The following is a 23,498-nucleotide window of genomic DNA, read 5'->3' on the forward strand; positions in this document are numbered from 1 at the left end:
GAGGCCCAGGCCGCGGTGGTACCAGTATAGATATTTATCCCAGCTCTGCTGCATTGTGGGGTGACTTTACACTGTCGTTATAGGTGGAACGTCATTGAGAGCGAGAGGAACTTAAGGAGTCATGTCACACCAGCCTCGTTAAGGAACTGTTCAACCTTCCTGTTCATCAAACATGCTCACGTGCCATCTGCTCCACAGAGTGTGTGTGTGTGTGTGTGTACGCAAAAGAGACTACCAAAGTGAATCACCATTTATTGCCAATTAGGGATGCTTTATATTGCCCACACCCATTCCCTGACTATGGACAGGGACGTATTAAAGGAGCTGGAATTGGGCAAAAATCATCTACATCACCATAGCAACCTAATTTACTGTAGCCAGACTTGACATCCTTGTGACTTGCCACAGAGGCAAGTGCAAAGATATGCCCTGCTCATCCTGCCACATTAAATAGGTTAACTAATGGTTATGGTAGAGGGAAAAAATCTTATCTTATTAAATGCTCTTGTTAAAACTAATTTAAATTCCTTCTGCGGCGCTGCAGAGAAATATAACATTTCAAATGGACGTTCTACTTTGACAGGGAGATTTTGATATCGCTAATTATCTCCTTCTTCCCTTCGTTTGCTTTCACGCAGCCCTCACAGGTGAGTTGGCCGAATAGGTTAATGAGTACCGGAGGTGAAGACAAAAAGTGCAGATGAAAATTGGTATGCACGGTTTAGATTCTCCAGAGAGAAGGTCATTTCAACAATCTGATAGGCCCTTTTAGAGAGAGAGAGGGGGGGGAGTGACAGGAAGGTGAGAGGGGAAAAAGGGATGACACAGAGAGGTAATGTGGTAATGTGTCAGAAGGTCTGGAGATGCCACCTCACCCCCGGCCTGAGTCTGACAGCCCTGAAGATGTGATAACCTTAAATTCACGCGCACAGAGCCAGTCACACAGTCACACTCACATACAAGCACAAGTCTCCTTCCCCGAGCATCCTCCTGGCCATGTGTAGCGACGGTGGGGGAGTTAATCACCCATGTCCATGGCCTTTAGCTGCTCTCATTAGCGGTGAGCGGTGGAGCCGTACCCGATCCATTAGCAACACTGCCGGTAATGACACTTAACCACCACCGCCGGGCCCACAGCCAAGAAAGGCTCCACGGCCCGGCGCAACCCCTCTATTACCGCCTCCTTCTGCATATAACTGCCACACTTTTTGGCACTGGCGGTGGGACTGAGGGGCAAAGGAAAGAATAAGACAGAAAATAAGGGATTGTACTTCCCTTTTCTCTTGGTCCGGAAAAGTAGCAGGAAGAGGAGGAGAGGCGGCGAGGTGGCCTGGCGGTTTTATCAGGGATCACATCCGTTAGCGCTGTACTGCAGCATTATCGTTCCAAGCCTCTTTGTCTTTGTCGTTCTCACACGCACACACACGCACACACACGCACACACACGCTCACCATGCTTGCACAGCAAGTCAAAGAAACGCTTTGCAGATAGAGCCATGTCCTCATTCATATTGCATGTGAAAGCCCCATGGCTGTCATGTAACCAAACCTGTGTCACATCCGTAAAATGGCCCTCATGGAGCTAACCAGCACCAGTTAAAAGCCAGAGCAGGCATGACTGAAGGAATATAGGCCACAGGCAACAGACCTCCTCCTCACCCTCTCTCTCTCTCTCTCTCTCACCCTCTCTTCCTCCATCTTTTCCGCTTTCGTTTTTATTTTATCTTCTTCTCAGCTGTGATATGGTGCATGTGCTTGCCTGTGAAGTCTTGGTGGAACAGCAGGACGTCTCTTCCTCCTTCTCCTCTGTCTACCTCTCATGCTCTGCTCTGTTGAGCACATTCTTTTAGCGCCCTCCAAAGGATGCTGAGGGCACAGCAACCAATCTCCCTTTCCCAGTTGTTAGACTTTCGGGGCAGTGCAATATCAATGTCTGCTTTTTTTTGGTCTAATATTGGATTGATATTTGATATTTGATGTCCTAATGTGTGCTGTGGGAGTTTTTACGTGCAGGTCATTGATGTGTGTCTTCTGTTTGGTTTCAGTACATGACTGCTGCAGCCGCCGCGGCGCCTATGCAAGGGACCTACATTCCCCAGTACACTCCTGTGCCTCCAACAGCCGTCCCTGTCGAAGTAAGACCCACAAGTGTGAATGGTTCATGTTCATTTATGTATTTAAGTTGATTTTCAATCAGCTAAATTAATGTATATCTATATAGAGCTGAAACATTTAATCGATTTGAAGCTTTTTTCATGATTAAAACAAGATTTCTGATTGTTTAAGCTTCTTAAATATGAATATTTTCTTCATTTCTTTGCTCTGGATAACAAATAAATCCTTAAAAGTCAATAATTTTTGTTTGTGGACAAAACAAGACATTTGAGAACATCATCATGTCCAGGTTTGTGGAAACTGATCAACATTTTTTAAGGTTTTCTGATATTTTATGGATCAAACGATTCATCGATTCATCGAGAAAATAATCAACAGATTCATCGATTATGAAAATAATCGTTAGTTGCAGCTCTGTATCTATATATATACAGTACACAGGGACAAAATATGAATGTGCCTCTCAAACAGTGTTCTTTATTCCTTATCTTAAACAAAAACTTCATGTTTAGTTGATTCAAAAGTGAGTTACTGCTTGCAATGTGTATGACTTTGTTTTGTAGTAAGGAGTTAGACTTTGGGTTAGTCCTATAGGTTTCAGCCATTCCTCAACACATGCACACATTCACATGATACTCCACTATCATCAAAAATCTGTTGGCATTTACCCAAAGGCCAACGTCCTTACAGCGCACCTACTTACAATTACAAGCACCCACTCTCCCCGTCTCTAAATCCTGCTCTCTAACACAGACTAAACACTCAAAGTGTTCTGTAAATCACTCTCAGCCTCCGCAAGCAAAATGGACACCCCGCACAACGGGTAAATAACAAAAGATGAAAACTGCGAGTAAAGCGCGATGAGTCAGAAGTTTCTCCGAATTTGGGAAAGACATTTGAAGTGCAGTGCAGACTCTGCCACTTCTTCGGCAGCTGCCTGAGCTCCTGGCAGGTCCGGGCAGTCCAGCCTGAGAAATGATGAACGCAGAGAGCAGGCAGGCGAGCGGGCGACGAGAGCGGCCGGCTGTCTGGTGGCTGACAGTGCGGTCATATTCAGATGGACTATCAGTCGTGTATCAGATGACAGGAGCTGAAGTGAGACACAGTACCCGAGGTGCTGTCTCTCCCTCTCTCCCCCTCTCTCTCTCTCTCGCTTTCTCACTCACTCACAGCCGGTTCGGGCTGGTAGGAAGCTGGAACACACACATCTGTCAGCCATGCAGCTCTGGTTTCGCCCACCAGCCATGCACAATGACAGTTTCCACTGACAGAGCCATTAGTCGCGCCCGCCCCTCCTCGCAGACTCCCCTCCTTCTCGGAAAGTTGCAGTCTTCCTCATGAAGGAGTTAGACAGAGGAGAGAGATGTAGCCGTAGTATCGCCCACGGCGCCTCTTATCCATTTCATCCTCACTGTCGTTCTCTCAATGGCAGCGTCAGCACCGGGGTGTATATCACTGTATTAGCCAGTATCTGGAGGGCTGATGTATGGACAGGGTGGAGTATCCTTGAGAGCTTGTTAAAAGTGATTGAGATGACTCAGTGATGGGGGCTATTGGTAATGCTCAACACATAAAAAGGCTAAGAGGATGCTGTGATGGATTTGGTGCACAGGGCCATCTGTAAAGACACCTTTTCACCACAAACAGAAAGGGTAAAAAACTGTGAGCATTATAACACATATAATACACTGCAGCGAGTCTCAAAGTCGGTGCCGTGTGACCATGCTGCAGGTGGAGCGTGAACGGTTGTTAACCCTTAGAACACAGAGCATCCCGGCTGCTTTTTTCATCGCAACTTTTATATATATATGTATATTTTTTTATATATATATATTTTTTTTTTATATATATATAAAAATACATTTTATATATATAAAAATACATTTAAAATACAATACATTTTTAATTTTCAGTTTTGTAATTGTGAAATTCGTCATTTTTTTCCAGCAAGAAGACCCGAGTTTGCGACCCTGTCGGAACAAGGGTCTTTCTGCATGGAGTTTGCATGTTATGGGGATTAGGTAGATTTGACCGGAGGTGTGAGAGTGGATGGTTGTCTCTATGTGTCCCTGTGATAGACTGGCGATCTGTCCAGGATGTCAGCAGAGATTGGCACAGCGTCCCCCGCAACCCTCATGTGGAGGATAAAGCGGTAGAAGATGACTGACTGACTTCGATTATTATAATTATTGTTCTTTTATATGACCTAGTATAGCAGCTAATATCAATATTGTGATATTTTATATGTAAGTATCCAGTGTCAGTCAGTCAGCCTAACATTTGCACTCCATGTTAATGTGTTATTAGTGTTACTTATGTCAGTGGATAATTACAGACTTTGAGTGTGAGCACGTTGTTGTGAAGCGAAACCTTTCAAATATGTCAGAGTCCAGCTGTAATAACCTCATGCGTGTGGTGAAAGATTTTATTATTATTATTATAAGTTCAGAAATAAAGAGAAGTGGACAGATTATTAATCTGCACTGCTGCATTTCTGTATCCTGATGTTATTATTCTGCCTCTGTTTGGTCTCTGTGAACAGAAACCATTTATTTACATGCTGCGTCCTTCACTGTTTTCAACACTGACTGAGGGAGTGTCTGTGTGTATACACCAGCAGTGCGGGGCCGGGTGGGGACAGGAAGTGTTCATCCTGTCTAACTGCTGACTCGCTGGGTTTTTTTGAGCAGTAGAATTCACCTCTGAAACTTTCTTTGTGGACACAAAACTTTCCGTTGTCTCAGTTTCATTATGTTGCTGCTGCCCCGTCTGTCTTGACATCAAATTAATCACTTCCTCTGTGCGGCGCCGTAATATCACCGCGCAGGCAACACGAGATCTAAAACTGCTATCATGTGGAGCTGATGGGCTTAATTATTAAAGCTGCAATAGGTAGGATCGCACCAAAAATAGCACAACCTTCACTCTGAACTGCACCGTGATTCTTTAAAGTCTCCCGTGAAGGGCCAGATTTCTCCAAGGCTGTAAACATTATCTGTCAGATCACTTGATTTATATTATTAAGTTATTATGGAATGCTTTTTATAAATAAAACAATAAACATGTTGCTTACACAGCGTTAAATAAAGATACATACACCACAGAGAATATACAATTTAACCCTTCTGTTACTGTCCCGTCAACATGCGGATTTCTCATTACCGTAACTCCGAGACCGTTTGTGATATCTAGAAAATTCACGATGGACTGGTGATCTGTCCAGGGTGTGACTCCACCTTTCCGCCCTATGTCAGCTGAGATTGGCACAGCAGCCCCGGGAGACCCTCATGTGGAGGATAAAGCGGTAGAAGACGGAGGGATGGACACGGGAAAGCAGAGAAATAGAGCTTTGCACCCGTATACTTGTCATTACGGTAGAACCTCAGGACGTCCGCAGAGCAACCGTCCAATCACAGACAAGATTCACCAGTGCGTTGCATGTTTGTGACGTCAGCGAAAGGGAAAGTTATTAAAAAGCAGCAGAAGCCCTCACTCACTGAACGTTTTTTGACAATTCTAAAGCCATAAAATCAAAATAAAGCCTCATTATCTCGGACTTAAATATGATACCGTGGCATCAAGGACTCAACCCCTCAAAAAAAAGCTTTTAGAATTCTGGATGAGTAACTGAAATAAATACTTAAATACTTTGATCAACAAAATATGACTCTGAATTTAGTTAATAAAAACACTTTAAGTGAAAAACCTCAGAAACTGATCCAGGTCCAGTGCAGACAGAGAGTTTGACTCAAAACAGTCACAAACCGTTGCATGGAGATGTTATCTTGTTAGTTAGAGTGCAGAGATGACACAGTTCCTAACCTGCGTGCATGTGTGTGTGTGTCCTCAGGGAGTGGTGACGGACGCCTCCCCCCAGACGGTGGCTCCCTCATCACAGGATGTGAGTGGCCAGCAGCAACAGATCCAGGTGGACGGCGCTGCCGACCACGTTCCTGCTTACTCATACCAGTCCAAGTAAGTGCGAGGCCCGGTCAGCTGCCGTCCACATGTGAGGCACGAGTGATGTGACCCTAAACACAACCACATGACAATCGTAGATAAAATGAACGCGATGTGATTTCGTAAAGATGCCGCGCTCTCAGTCATGTTCAGGTCAGCGTTGTGTGAACAGACTGTACTTTATGATTTGGTACTTATTTAATTTACAAAGTACACTCCGGTCAGTCATTTATTCTTATTCTTATTATTCCTATTATTACAATTGATTGATTTATTGGGCTTACAGAAGTATTTAACAAATGACTGTTACAGTACAGCACAATATGGTAATATTATGGTCATTACATCTTGTTTTTAATTGTTTAATAATGTGGTGAAAATGAGATAATATTACATTAATTACATGTTATTTTTAAAGTTAATATCCAGAGAACAGCTTGATGATTGGCTGAAGGTCACTATCAGTGTCATAATTTCACATGAAAATGTTAGTTAATAATTATGTAAGTAATTACCATGTTAAAAAGTTCAAACTCCTCATTTTCCTTTGTTATTACCAAGTTTACTCTTTTAATACGTGAATATTATGGAAATAAGATGCATTGCCACAATAGTATCATACTATCATCATCATGTTGTCGCACTGCTGTATTGTTACTTATAAAACAATAAAATAAACTTAGCTTGGTCTCAAACCTCATTGTGATTAAAAATCCAGCACAGTTACAAACAAACAAAGTACAACAAGGTCACAACAACAGTCAGCAGCCACTCAGGATCACAATAATATACCAACAATAACCATAGAAACCATGTCCAGACAGATGTGTCTGCCTCCAAGTCGTCCAGCGTTCTCCTTAAAACATCCACTGAGACCAAGACTTTGAAATATGTAAAACAAAATACAATTTCTCACTCTTTAGTTGATTCTTATTCTTATTAGGTCATTTAACATCGATATCGAATCATAAGCTGCTATTTTAACTCTCTAAGTAACTGCGGCTCGTACTGATGAGACTCTCTGCCTGTGATGAACAAAATAACACGTTGTTGTTGTTGTTGTTGTTGTTGTTGGTGTTTCACTTACAGAGAAAGTCAAATTGTTATGCTTCACATTACTTGATATTGATCTTCAGATGATATTTTTAACTGACTGTTATTGCTTCTGGCAGCTCTTGTCATTCGCTCGTCATCTTTGGCAGCATTTCTTCTTCTCTTCTCTCCCCCTGACCTGCTCACGACTGTTATGCATACTTCATTGTTTGCTTCAGTCTCCTGACTGTGCTGTCAGCTGTCAACTCTATAGCTCTTCTGTGTTTGTAATATTGGATTGTGATTTCCATCTGTCTCTCTCTCTCTGCCTGTTTTCTCCTCTTTCATCAGATAGCAACGGCCTGAGCGAATGTTCCTGTGACAGCGTTGCCTTGAGACAGAAGGTGGCTGCACTGTGAATGTGAGGAAAAGAGAATAGAATGAGATTGCTTCCAGATTGCCCAGGCACCAAAAAAAAAAAAGAGACAATTTTTTCATTTCCTACCTGGCCTACGAGAAAAAAAGAAAACGAAAAACACACACACACACACATACACAGGAGAAGGAGGCAAAGAATGCTGAGCAAGGAGATGGGAGAGAAGAAGCAGGGCACAGTGCAAAGGAGTGAAATAGTTTAGTCTGGGAACCTGCCTGAAGGGCTGGGCTGAAGCTTGAAAAGTTTCTCAAAGAAAATTCTCTACTACCAATTTAAAAAAAAAAAAAAGAAAAAAAATATATGTATAAAAAAATTTAAAAAGTTGAGAAAAAAAAGACAAAAAAAAAAAAAGGTTGAATGCGCCGGTAGGTGATGAAGTTTATTTTGTAATTGGAAAAAAAAAAAAAGAGCGGGGGGAGTCATGTTTGAGATACACACAGAGATTGTCTTCCTCAGATATTAAGCTACACTTTCTTTTCACTCTTTTTTATGTTCTAGTGTTAAATTTTACTTTTCTAGATATATTTGGAAACAGTGTTTTTTGTTTTTTGTTTTTTTTTCTTTCTTGAAATCTTCATGGCCTTAATTTGAAGGGCGCCAGAAACTTTTTACAGAGTTCAACTCTGACGTCTGGTTGTGGGGGGGTGGGCAGGGGTGGGGGGGTTAAAAAAAAAAATGTAAAAACAAAACAAAAAAAAAAAGCAAACAAAAACAGTCTCTTGGACCACACGACGGGTACGAGACACTGGGTGAGTTGCTCTGAGGAGGAAAAAAAAAAAGAATCTATCACATAAGCTGTACAGATTTAATAGAGAAGAGCTTTGTTTTTCTTTTCTTCATTAGAAGAAAACTTTGATAATTATTATGTCAGAGGTAACTAAGTGTCAGAAGAAAACAAAATGTCTGTTTGTTTGGGGGGAAAAGACTCGAGGGGGGAGAGATGAAGCTCTGAAGAGGTTTTTCATGAGGAGGAGGAGGTGGAAAAAAAAGAAAACATAAGAAAAACACGCTGCACTGTGGATGCAGTCTGAAAATGCTGAACTCGTTTTTATTATCATGATTATTATTTTACATGGCGACATCGCTGTCAATGACATTAGTGCTTTTTATCTGCCACGTTTTACCTTTTTTATGAGCTTTACGATGTTTTTAGCCCGCTTTGCTTGTCACGCTGCGAAAAGAGAAGAAAAGACCAATAAAAAAAGGATAAAAATGACAACAAAAAAAAAACAAAAAAAAATTCTGGCAGTGAAAAAAAACAAAAAAAAACAACAGTAGATTCAGTAGGAGCTTATGGTTTCAACCAATCAGTGCAAAGCAATAGAAGAAATTGTTGACAATTTCTGTAGTCTTTCCTAGTTGTGGATCAAATGCAGCCCATGGATGGCCATTTTTATACCAAAGATGAAGAGACACTCTGAACCAGAGGTTTTTCTTTTGTTTCTTTCTTTGTTTTTCTTTTGTCTTCCTTTTCATTTTTCACTTTGGATTTCGTTGTTGATGATGTTGATGTTGTTGTTGATGTTCAAGTTGATATTGTTGCTGTTGTTGTTGCTGTTGTCCCTTGTTTTTTGTTTTGTTTTTTGCTCTTTTTTTTTTTGTTGTTGTTGTTGTTGTTGTTGCTGTTGTTGTTGTTTTTTTTTACCTTGATGGCCGGACCAGTCCTTTAATATCCTTGTTAACATCTTCTCACCGGGTTTAAGCTAAAAATACCACGGTTGTCCAAGCTATCACACACACACACACACACACACACAGAGACATGTACACACTCAGCTAACAGTATTTAAACGTGTGTTGCAACCAGTGGCAACCCAAACATCCTTCTTCTTCTTCTTCTTCTTCTTGTCTTGATGCTTTGACACTTTCACTGGCAGATTTGGTGAATCGCTGCTCGCCACACTCAGTACATTTGCCTCGGGCTTTGTCCTCTCACTGATTTCTGTCCCCAGTTTCTTTTACGTCTTTGTCTCAACCATAACTAACTCAACCACTGCTCAGTGTTGGACTGGGAATCTCCCTGCTGCTGTTTGACCTCATGTTACTCTCACTGACACACACACACACACACACACACACACACACACATCACCATACCTCGGTCATGTTTTCAAACTATTTACCTGCTCACGTTACCAGATGAGTGTCTGCTGCATAGACACACATCTGGTTTTAAATCTTAGACAATGATTGCATAGACTTTATGGCACCCAGTGGATCGTGGCAGCCAAAGAATATTAAATTAGTAAGAGAAGTGATTCAATGAATAGTTTGGTGTAGAAAATCACAGACTGGATATAAAAATGAAGCCCAGGAAGTCATACAGAGGTAGCATGTAGCCACCAGGTGATTTATCGCGTCAGTAAACACTTTCCTGAGGAGTTAGTTTCAGTTCTCCTGCAAATCACAAATCACAAGGCTTTACTGGTGGAGATATGATGAGTGAGAGAGAGATTATTGGATGAGCTGCTATTTAGCTTAGCACAACGAATGGAAACAAGGGGAAAGTGTTAGCCTGGCTCTGTGGCTCAGTAATAATCACATCACCCCTGGTTTTGTTCATGTCATGACGGACACCGGCCGAGACTTTTGTTTAACTTTACATCCGTAAAGATCCCGTAAAAGCGCTGACGCAGCACGGGGGGAAGTTTGTTTACTCCAACGTCCCCTTGAACATTTGGCCCAGTGCATGCTGGGTACATCAGCATACCCGTGGGTGCTAAGGACGCTCCTCACAAGCCATTACATATTGATGGCAGCTCCTTCCACCGGTGAGTGTCACTTACAGCCCTGCCCAGCTCATGTGGTCTTTCCATCTCGGGGAGCTGTGTGAGGGTTTTCCCTCCTGGCTTCATTTCAGGATTGACCCTGAGGAAATTTCCTGTGGGACAGCGGCCATTACAACACGGTGTGTCCGTGCCCACGAGCTTTACCCCCAACTTTGGCGCTCCGGCACTGAAAAGCCGCCTCTTTTTTCTCTCTCTCTCTGCTTCAGTGGCACCATTAATGTGCCACGGCCAGGCCTGACTCCTCTGCTCTCATTTTCCCTCCCTCCTCCCCCTCTCTCATGCTCTTTCTCTGAGGTTTCTTCTCTTTATTGGATGGTGCAGAAGCAGAACCACAAACCAATTTCAGTCACTCTCGCAATGAGGCTTGACGGGCCCAATTTGTCTCCCTCTGGGGCAATAGGATCCACTCCAGTGTCCCTCAAAAGACCTTTTTCTTCCAAACGGAGAAGGAGCTTTTTGTTTGGTGACAATTGCAAAACGGAGCTCTTGCCGTCAGCGTGTCATTTAAATCACGCGTTTTGGGGCGTGGTCGACGGGCGAGCGGCGCGTGCCGATGTATGTAAGTAACAATCAGATTACAGTACATCGAGGGCCTTTTAACGAAAGCTTCCAAACGATTCCAAAATGACCGATCGGTGCGAAAGTTGGAAAAGCAAAGCACAGGTGAGAGTTTGGATGCCACGTGGAATCCAAGCTGTTTTCATGGTGCTAAAGAGGAAGCTGTGTCGGGGCTCGTGCCTTCATCATGTCCACTTATCTCTGTGGCTGCCGCTCCTTCTGATCACTTTGCCATGAACAGGCAAAAGAAACAGTGAACTGTTAAAGTCATACGTCGCATCCTTTCCTCAGCAACTCACAGGAAATACCTGCCGTTCATTCCCATGTCTCTCCGTGATCATTCAGCGTTTTAGCGTCCAATCAAATCAACACCTGCCCTGTTTTTTTATTCTAATCTGATCTGACGCTCAACATCTGCTTCCTCTCGCCTCGAGGCTCTGATTTGCTCTCGTCTCTGCCACATTAGCGTCTTTAACGCGGGGGTTTTGAAGCCTCGCTGCTCATCTGTGCATCACTGTTGCATGAACTCATCGTTTGTGTCCTGAATGAACTGACAGAGCTGCTGCACGATCACTTCGACCAGTTCTTAAGCTAGTATACGTGTGCGTGTGTCTGTGGTTTGGTAAAACAGACCATAGCGATAAGCGAGTTCTCCAGACTTTTACAGCTGCTGTTTTATAGAGTATAAAAGACGTTTTTGAAACTTAATAGAAGTCATAATGCGGGGGCTGCACATCAGAGAGCAGAGCGTCCTACAAATGGCCTGAGCCTCAGCAGTAATGGCATTATGGGGAAATGGGATTACAAATAGACACGAGATTATAGGAACAAATGCACAACAAAGACTATCAGCTCTAAATGTTTCTCTAAGTGTTTGCTTTTGGTGCAGGGTACTAATATTTCACAGAGCTCTGAAAGACGACCCCGACTGAACAAATAAAAATGGCTTTCTCTTAATAGCACAATGGCATGATGTTGCTTTGCAGAATACCAATACCTTCGTGGAAGTGCACAGAAGGCACGCCTGAAATTTTAAGGAGGCTGGAGCAGAAATGCTCTGCTCCCACTCAGCCCCTGTGTGTGTCAGCACAACACAAAAGCCAGCTGTGTGTGTGTGTGTGTGTAGTCAAGATGTAACTCATGTTGTGAGGACCTTAATCTGTTTACACAGTTGAATATGGGGACCAAGAGCAAGTCTCCATAATGTAAATCATACACGTTTTAAAGTGTTTTAGGGTTAAGAAAGTCACAGTTATGGTTATGATTAGAGTCGGTCTCCGGGAAATGAATGTAAGTTAATTTAAAGTCCTCCAAAGTCATAGAAATATGACGCGCGTGTGTGTGTGTGTGTGTGAGAGGGAACAAAAGGAAATGGGAGCTCATTAGCTGATGATGTCAGGCTGCAGTGAAGTAGTCTTAGCCTGGAGTTCCTCCATCTTCATGCAGCAGTGTGTGTGTGTGTGTGTGTGTGTGCAGCTGACCTGCTTGACCTCTCACTAATTAGCGCCGCACACTGCACCGTCACTTCGTTTTCTTCTCTCATCATTTTCCACCTTCACCAGTCGCACGTTTGTGTCACATCAGCAACATCTTCACCTTCAGAGTGTCATCGGCGTCTCAGAGAAGACTGGCCGGACGGTGCTCGGTTCACTCCAGGTTATGGGATCATGTCCTCTCGTGTTCACTCGACATGGTTCGATGTGCAACACAAACATTAGACTCGCGAGCCGCGGCCCGGGCACTCGAGAGGAGTTTAATTTATCTTCAATTTGCAACAATCATTTGTGAAATACGACGCTCACAGCAGTTGCAGCAGGGACATAACCTTTGTGAAATGGCCTCATGGATTATAAGTCAAATTGCCATCATGTCACTCAGCAGAGGCAGCAGGCTGGAGGTGTAATGTCCTTGTTGGCACGTCATTAATAATCCGGAGTGTCGCTGGGCCTCTGCGGTGCTTTGCATGTTTGTCTGCTTCAGTGTCAGGATGAACCCACAGAGTAAAGTTTATGCAATCATGGATACAATTCTACAAAGCTCCGTTTAAATCGTCATCATAATGCAGCCCTTCTCACTCATCTGGTGCCACAACGATCAGGGAGAAGAGGAGATTTCATTCCTCTTTCGTTCTCTTTTGGAAAATCTCACACACAAACTCTCTACACGGTAAATCAGATTTTCTCTCCGATACCTGATAGATACAGATCTTAAGATTGTGTTACCGACATCCTTCCTTTCCCTCCATTGTCAGTGGTTCAAAGCGAGGTGCTTACTTACTTAACTGCCGTCAGGAAAGAAAAGAAAAATCTCAGCCCGTTTCCCCAATTTCCATTTCTCACAGTCACCGCCTCCATCGCTAAATCTGCCGTGATTCAGTGAGTCGTGTGTGTGTGAAGTCTGATCTCCACATTGTCAACTCATTAGATGTATCATGTGTCATATTCAGAGGATGTGAGTCTCATACCTGAGTGGAGTCGAAGCTGTTCCACATTGATTCTTGTGTTTTTTAGAAAAACAGTAGTTCAGAGTTACTCTCATGGCTCGTCTCTCACAGTTAAAGGAGAACCGCGGCTCAATATCTCATCACAGTCAACACACACACACACACACACACACACACATAATGCAGTGGGAAAATTGCTCAAACTACCCACCCCCCCCACAAGAGCGAGGCCCTGTGCTTTTTAATTGATGCTCCGGTCCACCTTTGATGAGAGCCATCGATTGGCCCCACACAATCCCAGGAGAGCAGTCGACCAGACAGCTGCGTCGAGTTCAAACGCAAAATCCAGCATCCAACCAGGAAATGGCTGACCAAATTGTTAAGAGACGGCCTGCACTGAACGTGTGCGAGGCAGTGGACTCATTTAATAAAAGATAAATAGAGGAACTATTTATTAGGACAGCAGAGCGGATTTAATTTTTAATTTTTTTTTTGTTCCATTTCTCTTTTTATGGTTTTCCGTTTTGTTTTTCACATTTTTCTTTAGTTTCAGCGCCGAGGAGGACGTGGTCAGCGCCGATCTTTGAGAAACTATCTGTACATCTGTGGATGTTAGGATTTGACTTGGGTTTTATGAGTTGTTTTTCTCTGTCTCTCTCTCTCTCTCTCTCACTCTCTCTCTCTCTCTCTGATGAAGCTTTCAATAAAAAAAAATGTGGAAAAAAAGCATCAAGGAGTGCTGTTATCTTTCAATCTGCACGGCTAATGACTGTGTTTCATCGTAGCTAGCAGTTTGCCTGTCCTCGGGCCGTTATTATGGGAGCATTTATTATGCGCTGAGCATCTTCCAGGGAACACACACACACACACACACACACATATACACAGAATCTTCCCCATAGCCTATTATCTATATGACTAAATTGCAGTGGGAAGCAAAAGGAAAGCCTATTATTATCCTGCAGCCTGATGGCACCTGCTGCATGTTGACCTTGGGCCCTCACATCCTCTCATAATTACAGCCTTTGCAAATGGAGCTAATACCTCTCGATGGGATTTTCCTCCACCGCGGCTCGCACGCACTCGATTGGGGCGTAAAGTGGTCATAATCAAAGACGGAGGACGCCTGCTGGAGGAAGGAGTGGATCGATGGCAATCAATCTACCCCTTCAGTCTCATTTAGGCCCAATCAATCGCTGTCCTTGTCACCTTCTGCGGACGCCGCACTGTCGATAACGTGGCTGCACAGTAGCCAAGTTACCGTCGCCTGACACAAGGCCACCACTGCAAGACAGAGGACGACTTAATAGAGGACAATTGACTGGCTGGATTCAACACAGTGTGTGTGTGTGTGTGTGTGTGAGTGCACATGGTGTAGGAGCCTCATTTTTACATCTGCTGATCTGTAAACATATAAAAGTACCTCAGTTCTCCAAAGAGATAAAAGTCAACGTGGTACATTTACTGCAATTTGAGACATTTTACTGCCGTGAGAGACTTCTCTCTGTGGTTCCATGTTTTCCCTGCAACACGCTGCATGGCTGTTAAATGCAGGGGGGAGGGGGGGAGCAGTGGGAGCCTTTATTGAGTAAAATGCCACAGATTCTATCTCACTCCCTCAGAGCCACAGCAGCCTCCTTATCTGGACTTATAGAGATGTAGCATCTGAGCGCCACAAGGGTGCAGCATACCAACACAGATGTTATCTAGTGTGTGTTTCGCAAGAGCAGTGAGTCTCCCTCCCTCCCTCCATGTACACACACACACACACACACTGCTGGATACAGATCAAGGACGTCTCCACAGAGGAAACTCAACACGGCAACACACCCAGTCTTCCCATCAAGTGCTTTCCATCTGCTGAACATTCTTTTTTTACAGAGATTAAGAGGGAAAATCCCACTGTGTATAAAAAACGTAACTGTGCTACTTGCAGCACAAATCGTCTGATCAATGTGAATTTGGGCTTAAGTGTTTCCTGTTTGAGGCGACAGAACCACGCTGGCACGAGCCGCAGTGATGCGTGCGACTGGGACAGGAAGTGACGAATAATCACATGACGCAGTTTCCTGAGGGAGAGTGTTTTCACTTTAACATGAACTGCTCAGATTTGACTTAATAATTACTGGTGTGTCGGGTTCAGTGATGACTCACAGGGTGTTGTGCTGCATGTCGTCACCCTGATGAATGTGACACACGCAGCAGCACTTTTACTAGTTTGCTGCAAATTCAACTTTTATTTGCTATTTAAGTTTTTTTTAACGCCCTCTTTGTTTTGTTTTCTTTGTGTTGCCATGTTCCTTTTTCTTCTTATTGTTCTTTATGGCATCACGTTGAAGTTGAGATCTTCATTTCATTGTAAAAACTTTATTTATATGGCACTTTTCAGACAAATCAAATGCCAGTCACATACACACACACACACAGGTGATTGCACAGGTGTTTCTGCTCTGTTCAGTGCATGTGATGCAGAGGTCAGACCACACAGTCTTCTTGTCTCTGTTACGATGGTCACTACGTCACATTATGTCCTCACAGAGACATGAAATACTGACACTGAACTGTGGAGGTGCGCTGTGTGTGTGTGTGAGACACGTGCTGTGTGACAAGAGGACAGATTGGACCATCACTTCCTCAAAGAGGTAACTTCACGACTCCTCTTTCACTTCACCTTTGTGTTTGTTTGTGCTCATGAGTCTCGCATGTGCATGTTGCACTTCCTGTCCGGAGGTCGTGAGGTCTGTGAAGTATAAACGACTGTGACCGTGAACCAGCAAACGCCTCAAACTACAACAGCTGTCATTAATGTGATTATTTGCACCTGTGATTATAGTGAAAAAAAATCTTTATTCTGTTCAAGTACAAACATTTTCCTCATTCATGGAGGTCAAAATGACATTTTGACATAATGTCTGCAAAAAGCACTCAATCATACAAAATACATATGTATAGTGCAATTACAGCAAAGATACTCTACTCTATTCAGTAATTAGATTTGAGTGAAAATGGGTTGATTGGGACTCGGTGTCCTCAGTGACCCAGAGTTTCCAGGTGCAGGCCGAGTGCAGCGTGTTTTTGTGCTCGTCAGCAAAGCCCAAACACACCTGGTGCTTCCCTCATTAGCTCAGGCTCCACTAAGAGTGTAAGTAATTAACCAGAGAGGAGCTCTGCAGTGCTCAGCTCGACAGGGGTTTGCTGTGTTTCCAGGGGGGAAGTTCATTATTCGCTTAATGTAGAAATATGTGAATGCAACATTAGGCGAGCAAACCTCACAGTGAGAAGCTAAATCTTATTAGAGGCAAATGCATGATTCACATTTTTACACTGTCTGAGTCTATTAGTCCAGGAAACGTTGTTTCAGCAGTCGCATCCATAATCTTGACACAAATGTGAAATTATTTAAGGACAATTTATTTTTATTACGAGTATAATCTTATATTTGGGTATTTCAGCCGTCCGTTATGTGATCGATTAAACGGCGAGTTCATTTGTTTCAGTGTGAGATTACAGGGAACAGCAAACATCCAAGGTCACTCAAGGGTTAATCTCCAGGTGTTGCACAATGGGGAAAAAAAAAAACCTCAGTGTCTGTCTCTAGTCAACATCCATCCCAGTTTACATGCCCACTTCAATGACTTCCAGATTTTACCCACAGGACTTTGCAGCAGCTACACACGTTTCCTCCAATGATGGTCTATAACCGAGGTGATCTGGAGGAGACGTGAGCTGAAACGCATCTGTGTGGTTCTCAGTGTCTTAAGTTAAAAATAAGGGAGGTGTTTTACGTTGTAAACCATCTGTGGGTAACTTCACTTGGCTGTTTGAATGGGTTTTTGGCCTAAAGTGTCAATAATCAGGACATCTTCAACACTTGTGTGACAGTGTTGCTGCTCGTGTGTCTTAGAAAAAAGAAGTTAGAGTCAGAACTTTAGTGAGTTAACTGCAATGATCAAGAATGTACAGTATATTTGAACAGCTGTACGTAAAGGAGCGCTACAGACTCAGGTCTAAGAAGCATTTAAGCGTCTTTCAGATCATTGTTTTGGTTTCCAGGCCTCAAATTAAATGTTGCATTAAATGCTTTTAATTAACCTTGTTCTGCAGCAGAAGAAATATTTGCATGCAGTAGAATTCGGGTATATTTAAACATTCTTCTTCTTCTTCTTCTTCTTATTTGACCAAATCCAACGATTATGTTAGAAACATTCATTTATACATTCAGACAGAAAACACAGGAATTGCCCTTTAACTCACTGTATAGAAAGCACTGACTAAAAGACAGAACACAAAAGGCTAGTGAACACACAGTGAACATGTAGTTGCAGAAAAGGCAGATGTTTCTCTGTAGTTTACCAGAAACCAATAAAGAAAGTTGTCACTGTTGTGTGTCATCCGTCTTTAAGCCTTAAATAAACCTCTAAACGTACGTACTCCGTCACCTGCAGGTGTAAAATGTAACCAGCAGATTTACCATGTCAACGTGCAAGGCTAGTTATCATTTGCAATGAAAGTTCTGCCCCCAAGTGGCCAAAATAACCAATTAATGCCACTTTAATGTTGAAGCGCTGCTTTGTTTGTACCAAGCAGAATAAACGGCTTTATTAAATCCAGGCCTTTACCACATATTTGCATAAACAAAGTATGAACATCTTCAGCAGATGTGCTCCTCCAGCCAACGCAGGACAACAAATAAAGAACACGAGCGTCTCGCCCCACGTCCACAATAGAGTCCCTGAGGAAACGCACACTCCGCTCCGACAGCAGCTCCATTTCAATATTCCCATGATGAATTACAATCATTGTGTTGCAGGAATTGGGAGCGCGGCCAAAGCGTGTTGAAGTTTACAATCGCATTAGTGCAACTATTGTGTCCTTGAGGATCCTGGGGGCTGCACACATAGGCATTGTTCCCAGGTGGCACCGCAGCAGGTCAGTGCCCAGCTCCGCTCTCAATACTCTGATGACAGCTGCGTTTAATTGAGAACGTGGAGCATGTGAAGGCCCACTTCCTGTTTTGTTTAACCCCGACGTGCCACTTTGACTCAAAACATGTTTATTATTCAGAGAGCGGCTCAGTGAGGTGAAGCACACGCGAACACAAGCGCAGTTTCACCTTCAAACCAGAACCATTTCAGTCTTTGAGTCTGTGTTTGAAAAGAATCTCACAGTAGAAAAAGATGATGTGTTTAATGTCACTTGAATTCCATTTTCAGGCTTCTACTGTTGGCTCTCACACACACACACACACACACAGGCACATTGTTAAGCTGTATCTTTTCCACTCAGTAAAAATGAGTGTTGTGAAAAGAATTCTCTCACAGATAAAGAGCGACTCAAAGGGAAGCAGGTGTTTCCTCAAGCAGCAAAGTCTCAGGAAGAATTTTAAAATTCTCACGATTGAAGTAAAACGTCCACGTTTTTTGGGGCTTTTTGTGCTTTTTTTTCTCTTTGAATGTGAAATAACCGCCGTTTCATTTACTGAAAGTGTGTGAAGTGATCGGCTGGTCCCGTCTGTATGATGAGAGCAGTAATGCCAGTATCGTCTGGCACTGACAGACTTTACTCAGCCAAGAGAAGAGAGAGGCAGTGGCTGCTGAACTCAGTGCAACACAAAACACAATTCACACACAAATCTTATTACATCCGATGGTTGAAAAATAAAAAAACCGAGCTGTGCTTTTGTGTGGGACTGTGAGAGCTTATATGTTTGGATGGTAATTTCCCAGCAGGCCTCACTCAAGTCCTGACCTTTACTCTCCCTCCCACTGACACTGAGGCAGCAACAGATACGGAAACAAAAGTTTTAATTCTCTTGATATGAATCTAAGCAGCTTGGTGAAGTTTGTCTGTGTGACATAGAGATACAGTGAGAGTGTTCATTTAGAGTTCAGTTAATAGAAGTTCTTCAATATGATAACCTTTGACAGGTGAGTAAGGTCAGTTCTTAAGCTATAATAATAATGGAGGACAAAATACTGAAGTATGAGTAAATATTATCCTGAGTACCAATAATGATACTTTTATTTTCTTCTTTTTAAAATCTCTAAACAGATTTTGTCAACATTTAAATGACAAATGTGGACAGAAGTGAAGACGAGGACGTCGGCACTTGGATGACGACGGGCAGTAAAGAGTGAGTAGATCCCGCACACACAAATATTGTGATGTATTGTATGACTTGGACTATTATTACTCTGCACAACACATGGATCTTCTTCATTTTTCTCTCCCTTGTGTCCTCTTCTGTCCTCCTTCACCACATCCATGACCTTCTTCCTCTTTTCCTCCTGTCCGGCAGCTCCATCTATAACGTCCTCTGTCCGTCCTCTGTCCGTCCTCTGTCCGTCCTCTGCACATGACCAAACCATCTCCACCTTGACTCTCTGACTTTATTTCCAAACCGTTCAACCTGAACTAATCCTGTTCACCGTGGTCACGCAGCATCTTCAGCTCTGCCGCCGCCTCCTGCTCCACCTGCGTCACTGTCTCCATACGTCCCATCGTCTTGCCACTGTCTTGTAGACTTTCACTTTCATTTTTGCTGCATCACACGGACGCTCATGACTTAAAATAAGAATAATAAAACATCCTGGAACCTCATAGTGAAACTGAAGCGACACTGCAGGCTCCTAACTGACCCAAACACCGAGGACCAGCCTATACTGAAATATCTTATGGTTCACATCCTCAGATAAATCATTAAAATCACACAAAGAATCAGATAAACTGTTTTTTTTTACCTGCCTGCCATCAAGTGAAATAAACTAAACAGGAATTTAAACCGTGAAACTGACCTTGAAGGAGAGGATGCTTAAAGTAAACTGACTGTGTGTGTGTGTGTGTGTGGTGAGAGAGGGAGGAAAATGAGAGGTCAGAGTTGAGAAAACGAGAGTGAGATGGAGCCAGGAAAGAGAATATCATCCTGATTGAAGAGGGGGTTTATGTTAAAAGAAAGGTGGGCTGCTGTGTAAAAATGAGGCCAAAGGTGAGAAGAGAAATGAGAGAATAGAGAAGCAGGAAAGGGGATGTATTATTAAGAGATGTGGAGAGTGGAAAAGATGGAGAACAATGAGGAGGAGAGACAATAGAGACCAAACCGAGAGATGGGAGATAATGGATGGGAGTTGCTCCACATTCTCTGCAGCCTATTGGACCTGGAGGGCCACAGGATGAGCTTCTAATAACTCACTGTCACCTCCAGGCCCGGTGACGTGATCCACAGCAGCAGAGTGCAGGTGGAAAAACAGTCCGCACGGTAACAAGAGAGAGGGACCACACATGCTCCGGGGGCCGACCCGGTGCCCCACGCTGCAGATTTGTGGGTCTGTAAAGGGAATAAAGTGAAGCTAGTGACACGTGGGACCATAAAACACAACCCAGCTCCTCCAGACGCGACGCTGAAGATTTATATCATGTGAACGACTTGGGTTTGTTTTTTTAATCGGGCAAAAGGACACATAATTGATGTGGTCGGTTAAAATAATGTCTCTGGAGCGATCCACTGTAAATTAATCTTCATTATAAACTGATAAATATCTGAAAAATATCTTATTTTTAACATCTAAACCTAAAATAACTTTTATAAAATGTATGCTATTATCCTTCCACTGCAGCAGTCGCACACGACAACAAGACACAGAAGCCCGATGCACATATTCAGCGTTGTCATAATGCAGTTGCATTCCGATATTTAATCCCTTTGAATCTGGCAAGGTTGTTGGTGCCAGAGTATTTCACAAACCGCTGATCTACTGATCTGATTCTCATGCACCGCCATCCTCAGAGAAGAGTCCAAAACAAGAGGAGCGTATCCAGTAAAATGCCTCGTTGATACCAGAGGTCAGAGGAGAACGACCAGACTGGTTAGAAATTATAGAAAAGCAACAGTAACTCACAATAAATGACTTAAAAAAAACACTCATTACAAACATGCACAGGATTATCTCTGCATGCACGACACGTCCTGTTTACCTGCTACAGTGACTGACCTACATATGGACCTTATTAAACATGGACAGTGCTTAACCACCCAAACCACGGCTGCTCTGCATTAACAGCATTGGTAAATATCAACAGATTTTTAATGCTAAAATATACATTTGTATTGTTATCCATGAATTTTCAAATGTACTGTTTTACAAAAAAAGAAGCGATTTTGAGCAGATCATTATTTTATGATTAATATTAAAATTAAATTATAGTTATTTACTTTAATTCCTGTGGTTGAATGTTGTGTTTTATTCATTTCTGATGTCTTAGAGCTGCAGCACGCTGAGCTGATTCAAACTAAAAGGTGAATTCAGTTTTGTTATTTGCAAAAAACAATAAAGTTTTTAGTTTTAAAGTTTTTGAAAGATTTCGGGGTGATCTAATAAATGTGTTAACAATAGAGTGATAGTGATTCCACCCGCACCATGTCAAACTTGCATCCAGGCAAGTGTTGGACGATAGCAGCTGTCAATCACACTGATGTCCACTTATGTTCTGCACTTTATCATTTCTTTTCCTCTAATTAGGAAAATCATTAACAAAATCAGCATCGTGTGCTATTGAAGAAGTGATCGAGACCATTAACTCCTCGGAAAAATGTTATAAATCAAGTGGAAAAAGCTGCCTCATGGTTGCAGAGACTTCTATTCAAACTGAGTTCTTTTTGCCACCTCCGCCAGACTGTCTGGACTTCCCTTTTCAAACCACTAGAATATTATGTCCATTTTCATATACAGTCAATGGTGATTTGCTCTGGTTTTTCTAATCACTGGGTGTTCAGTTCCTCTGTCGGCTAAATAACCCTTTGCCCTCATCAGGCTACGTGTTGTGAGAGCCAAGTGAGAAGAATGGTGCATATACCACAAATGTCATGCCCTCTGCAGCAACAATAACAATGGAAGTTGGACTTGGTTAACGGCAACAAGCAACGGGAAATACCAATCTATAAATACGTTAAAGTGCCGCGTCGGAGTCTGTAAAAGGTCGGTGTTGACGGACTGAGGCGGTTCTGGATTTAAGGTGCTGCAAAGGCCTGTTAACTGTAAGCAGAAGTAAGAAATGAGCGCTGCTTATTCTGGGTCAGTGGTCCGTGGCCTGCACGCACACAGACACCATCCACGCATCCATAAACCTCACACAGCTTAAGGTGATAGACTGTGAATGCCAATATTTCCCTCTCGGACTGAACCCGGTAGAATGTTTTGTAATCTCTAATCTCCACAGAAGCACGGCACATTACACATGTTCTAGCTCTCTGCTCAGCTACAGAGAACCTCAGCAAAGGTGAAGGCCCCGAACTCTCTTAAGTACTCCCACATGTGTGTGTTTCTACACTTTACTATTTCACTTTTGTTTTCTTTGAATTCTTCGGAGTTCTTTGGATGTTTACGTGCACGGCGTTATCGCCGCGTTAGTGTTTGTCTGTGAATGCGTCTGCGTGAGTACGAGCCGTTGAGTCTGAGGACGGAACACAGAGACACATTCATCCTCAACAACTTGGCCTCACAACCGAGGAGGTCTGGTTTCCTTTAAGGAAATCAAATCAAATAAGAATCTAACTTTGTGAATCAACACTCCCACCTTCAGGACATTAGAATGATAAAGGATCACGGATGAGTCCAACTCATCATTATCTAAAGCAGACGCGATCAATATTTGTGATCAATGATAACATGACTTGTAATAAAATAGATTGATCACACAGCAGCTCTGCAGTTCTGCTACAGTGAGCAAGATTTTTTAGCTTCTTTTAGATTTATGACCCATAACTTTTGTGTTTTGTTTCACTAATTTAATGACTGATTATTTTATTCACATGCTGAGTGAATGGAAGCGACCGGACTGCCTTCAGTTTGGTTGAGGATGAGTATGAAGAAGTTTCTCACTTAAATAATGTTGGACGTCTACTTGAGAATAAGAATAAAAAAAGAGTGACGGACGTTCATTTATATTTAAACATGACACACGTGCAGTTTTATAATAAGTCCACCTTCCAAAATGAATTCTTTACCTATAACTTTGCTCTAAACATTAAATGCAGGAGGTTTACGCCCAGATTTTGTGCAGTTTATGTGTAGTTGTATTGTTTCATGTGTTTGGACACTTGCCCGGCATTGTTGCCATAACCAAGTAGGTTTGCTTTTAATAACTGGAATATACTTGATTATTCGAGCAT

The 23,498-nt window shown here is 42.7% G+C and overlaps 1 protein-coding gene across 7 annotated transcripts in view; it reads left to right on the forward strand.

Moving 5' to 3' along the window:
- Nucleotides 1–8,181, forward strand: part of rbms3 (RNA binding motif, single stranded interacting protein) — a 285,068-nt gene extending 276,887 nt beyond the window's left edge. For 6 of the 7 annotated variants that reach the window (XM_058618578.1, XM_058618579.1, XM_058618581.1 and 3 more), the window contains 3 exons: nucleotides 2,046–2,135; nucleotides 5,966–6,090; nucleotides 7,459–8,181. In XM_058618578.1, the coding sequence (XP_058474561.1) occupies nucleotides 2,046–2,135; nucleotides 5,966–6,090; nucleotides 7,459–7,462 (219 nt within the window). In that variant the 3' untranslated portion in view covers nucleotides 7,463–8,181. The remainder of the gene's footprint in view (nucleotides 1–2,045; nucleotides 2,136–5,965; nucleotides 6,091–7,458) is intronic. The other variant, XM_058618585.1, reaches the window with a different exon arrangement.
- The last annotated feature ends 15,317 nt before the right edge of the window (nucleotides 8,182–23,498 follow it).

The sequence above is a fragment of the Solea solea genome, chromosome 20, assembly GCF_958295425.1.
Source record: "Solea solea chromosome 20, fSolSol10.1, whole genome shotgun sequence".
NCBI classification, from domain to species: Eukaryota; Metazoa; Chordata; class Actinopteri; order Pleuronectiformes; family Soleidae; genus Solea; species Solea solea.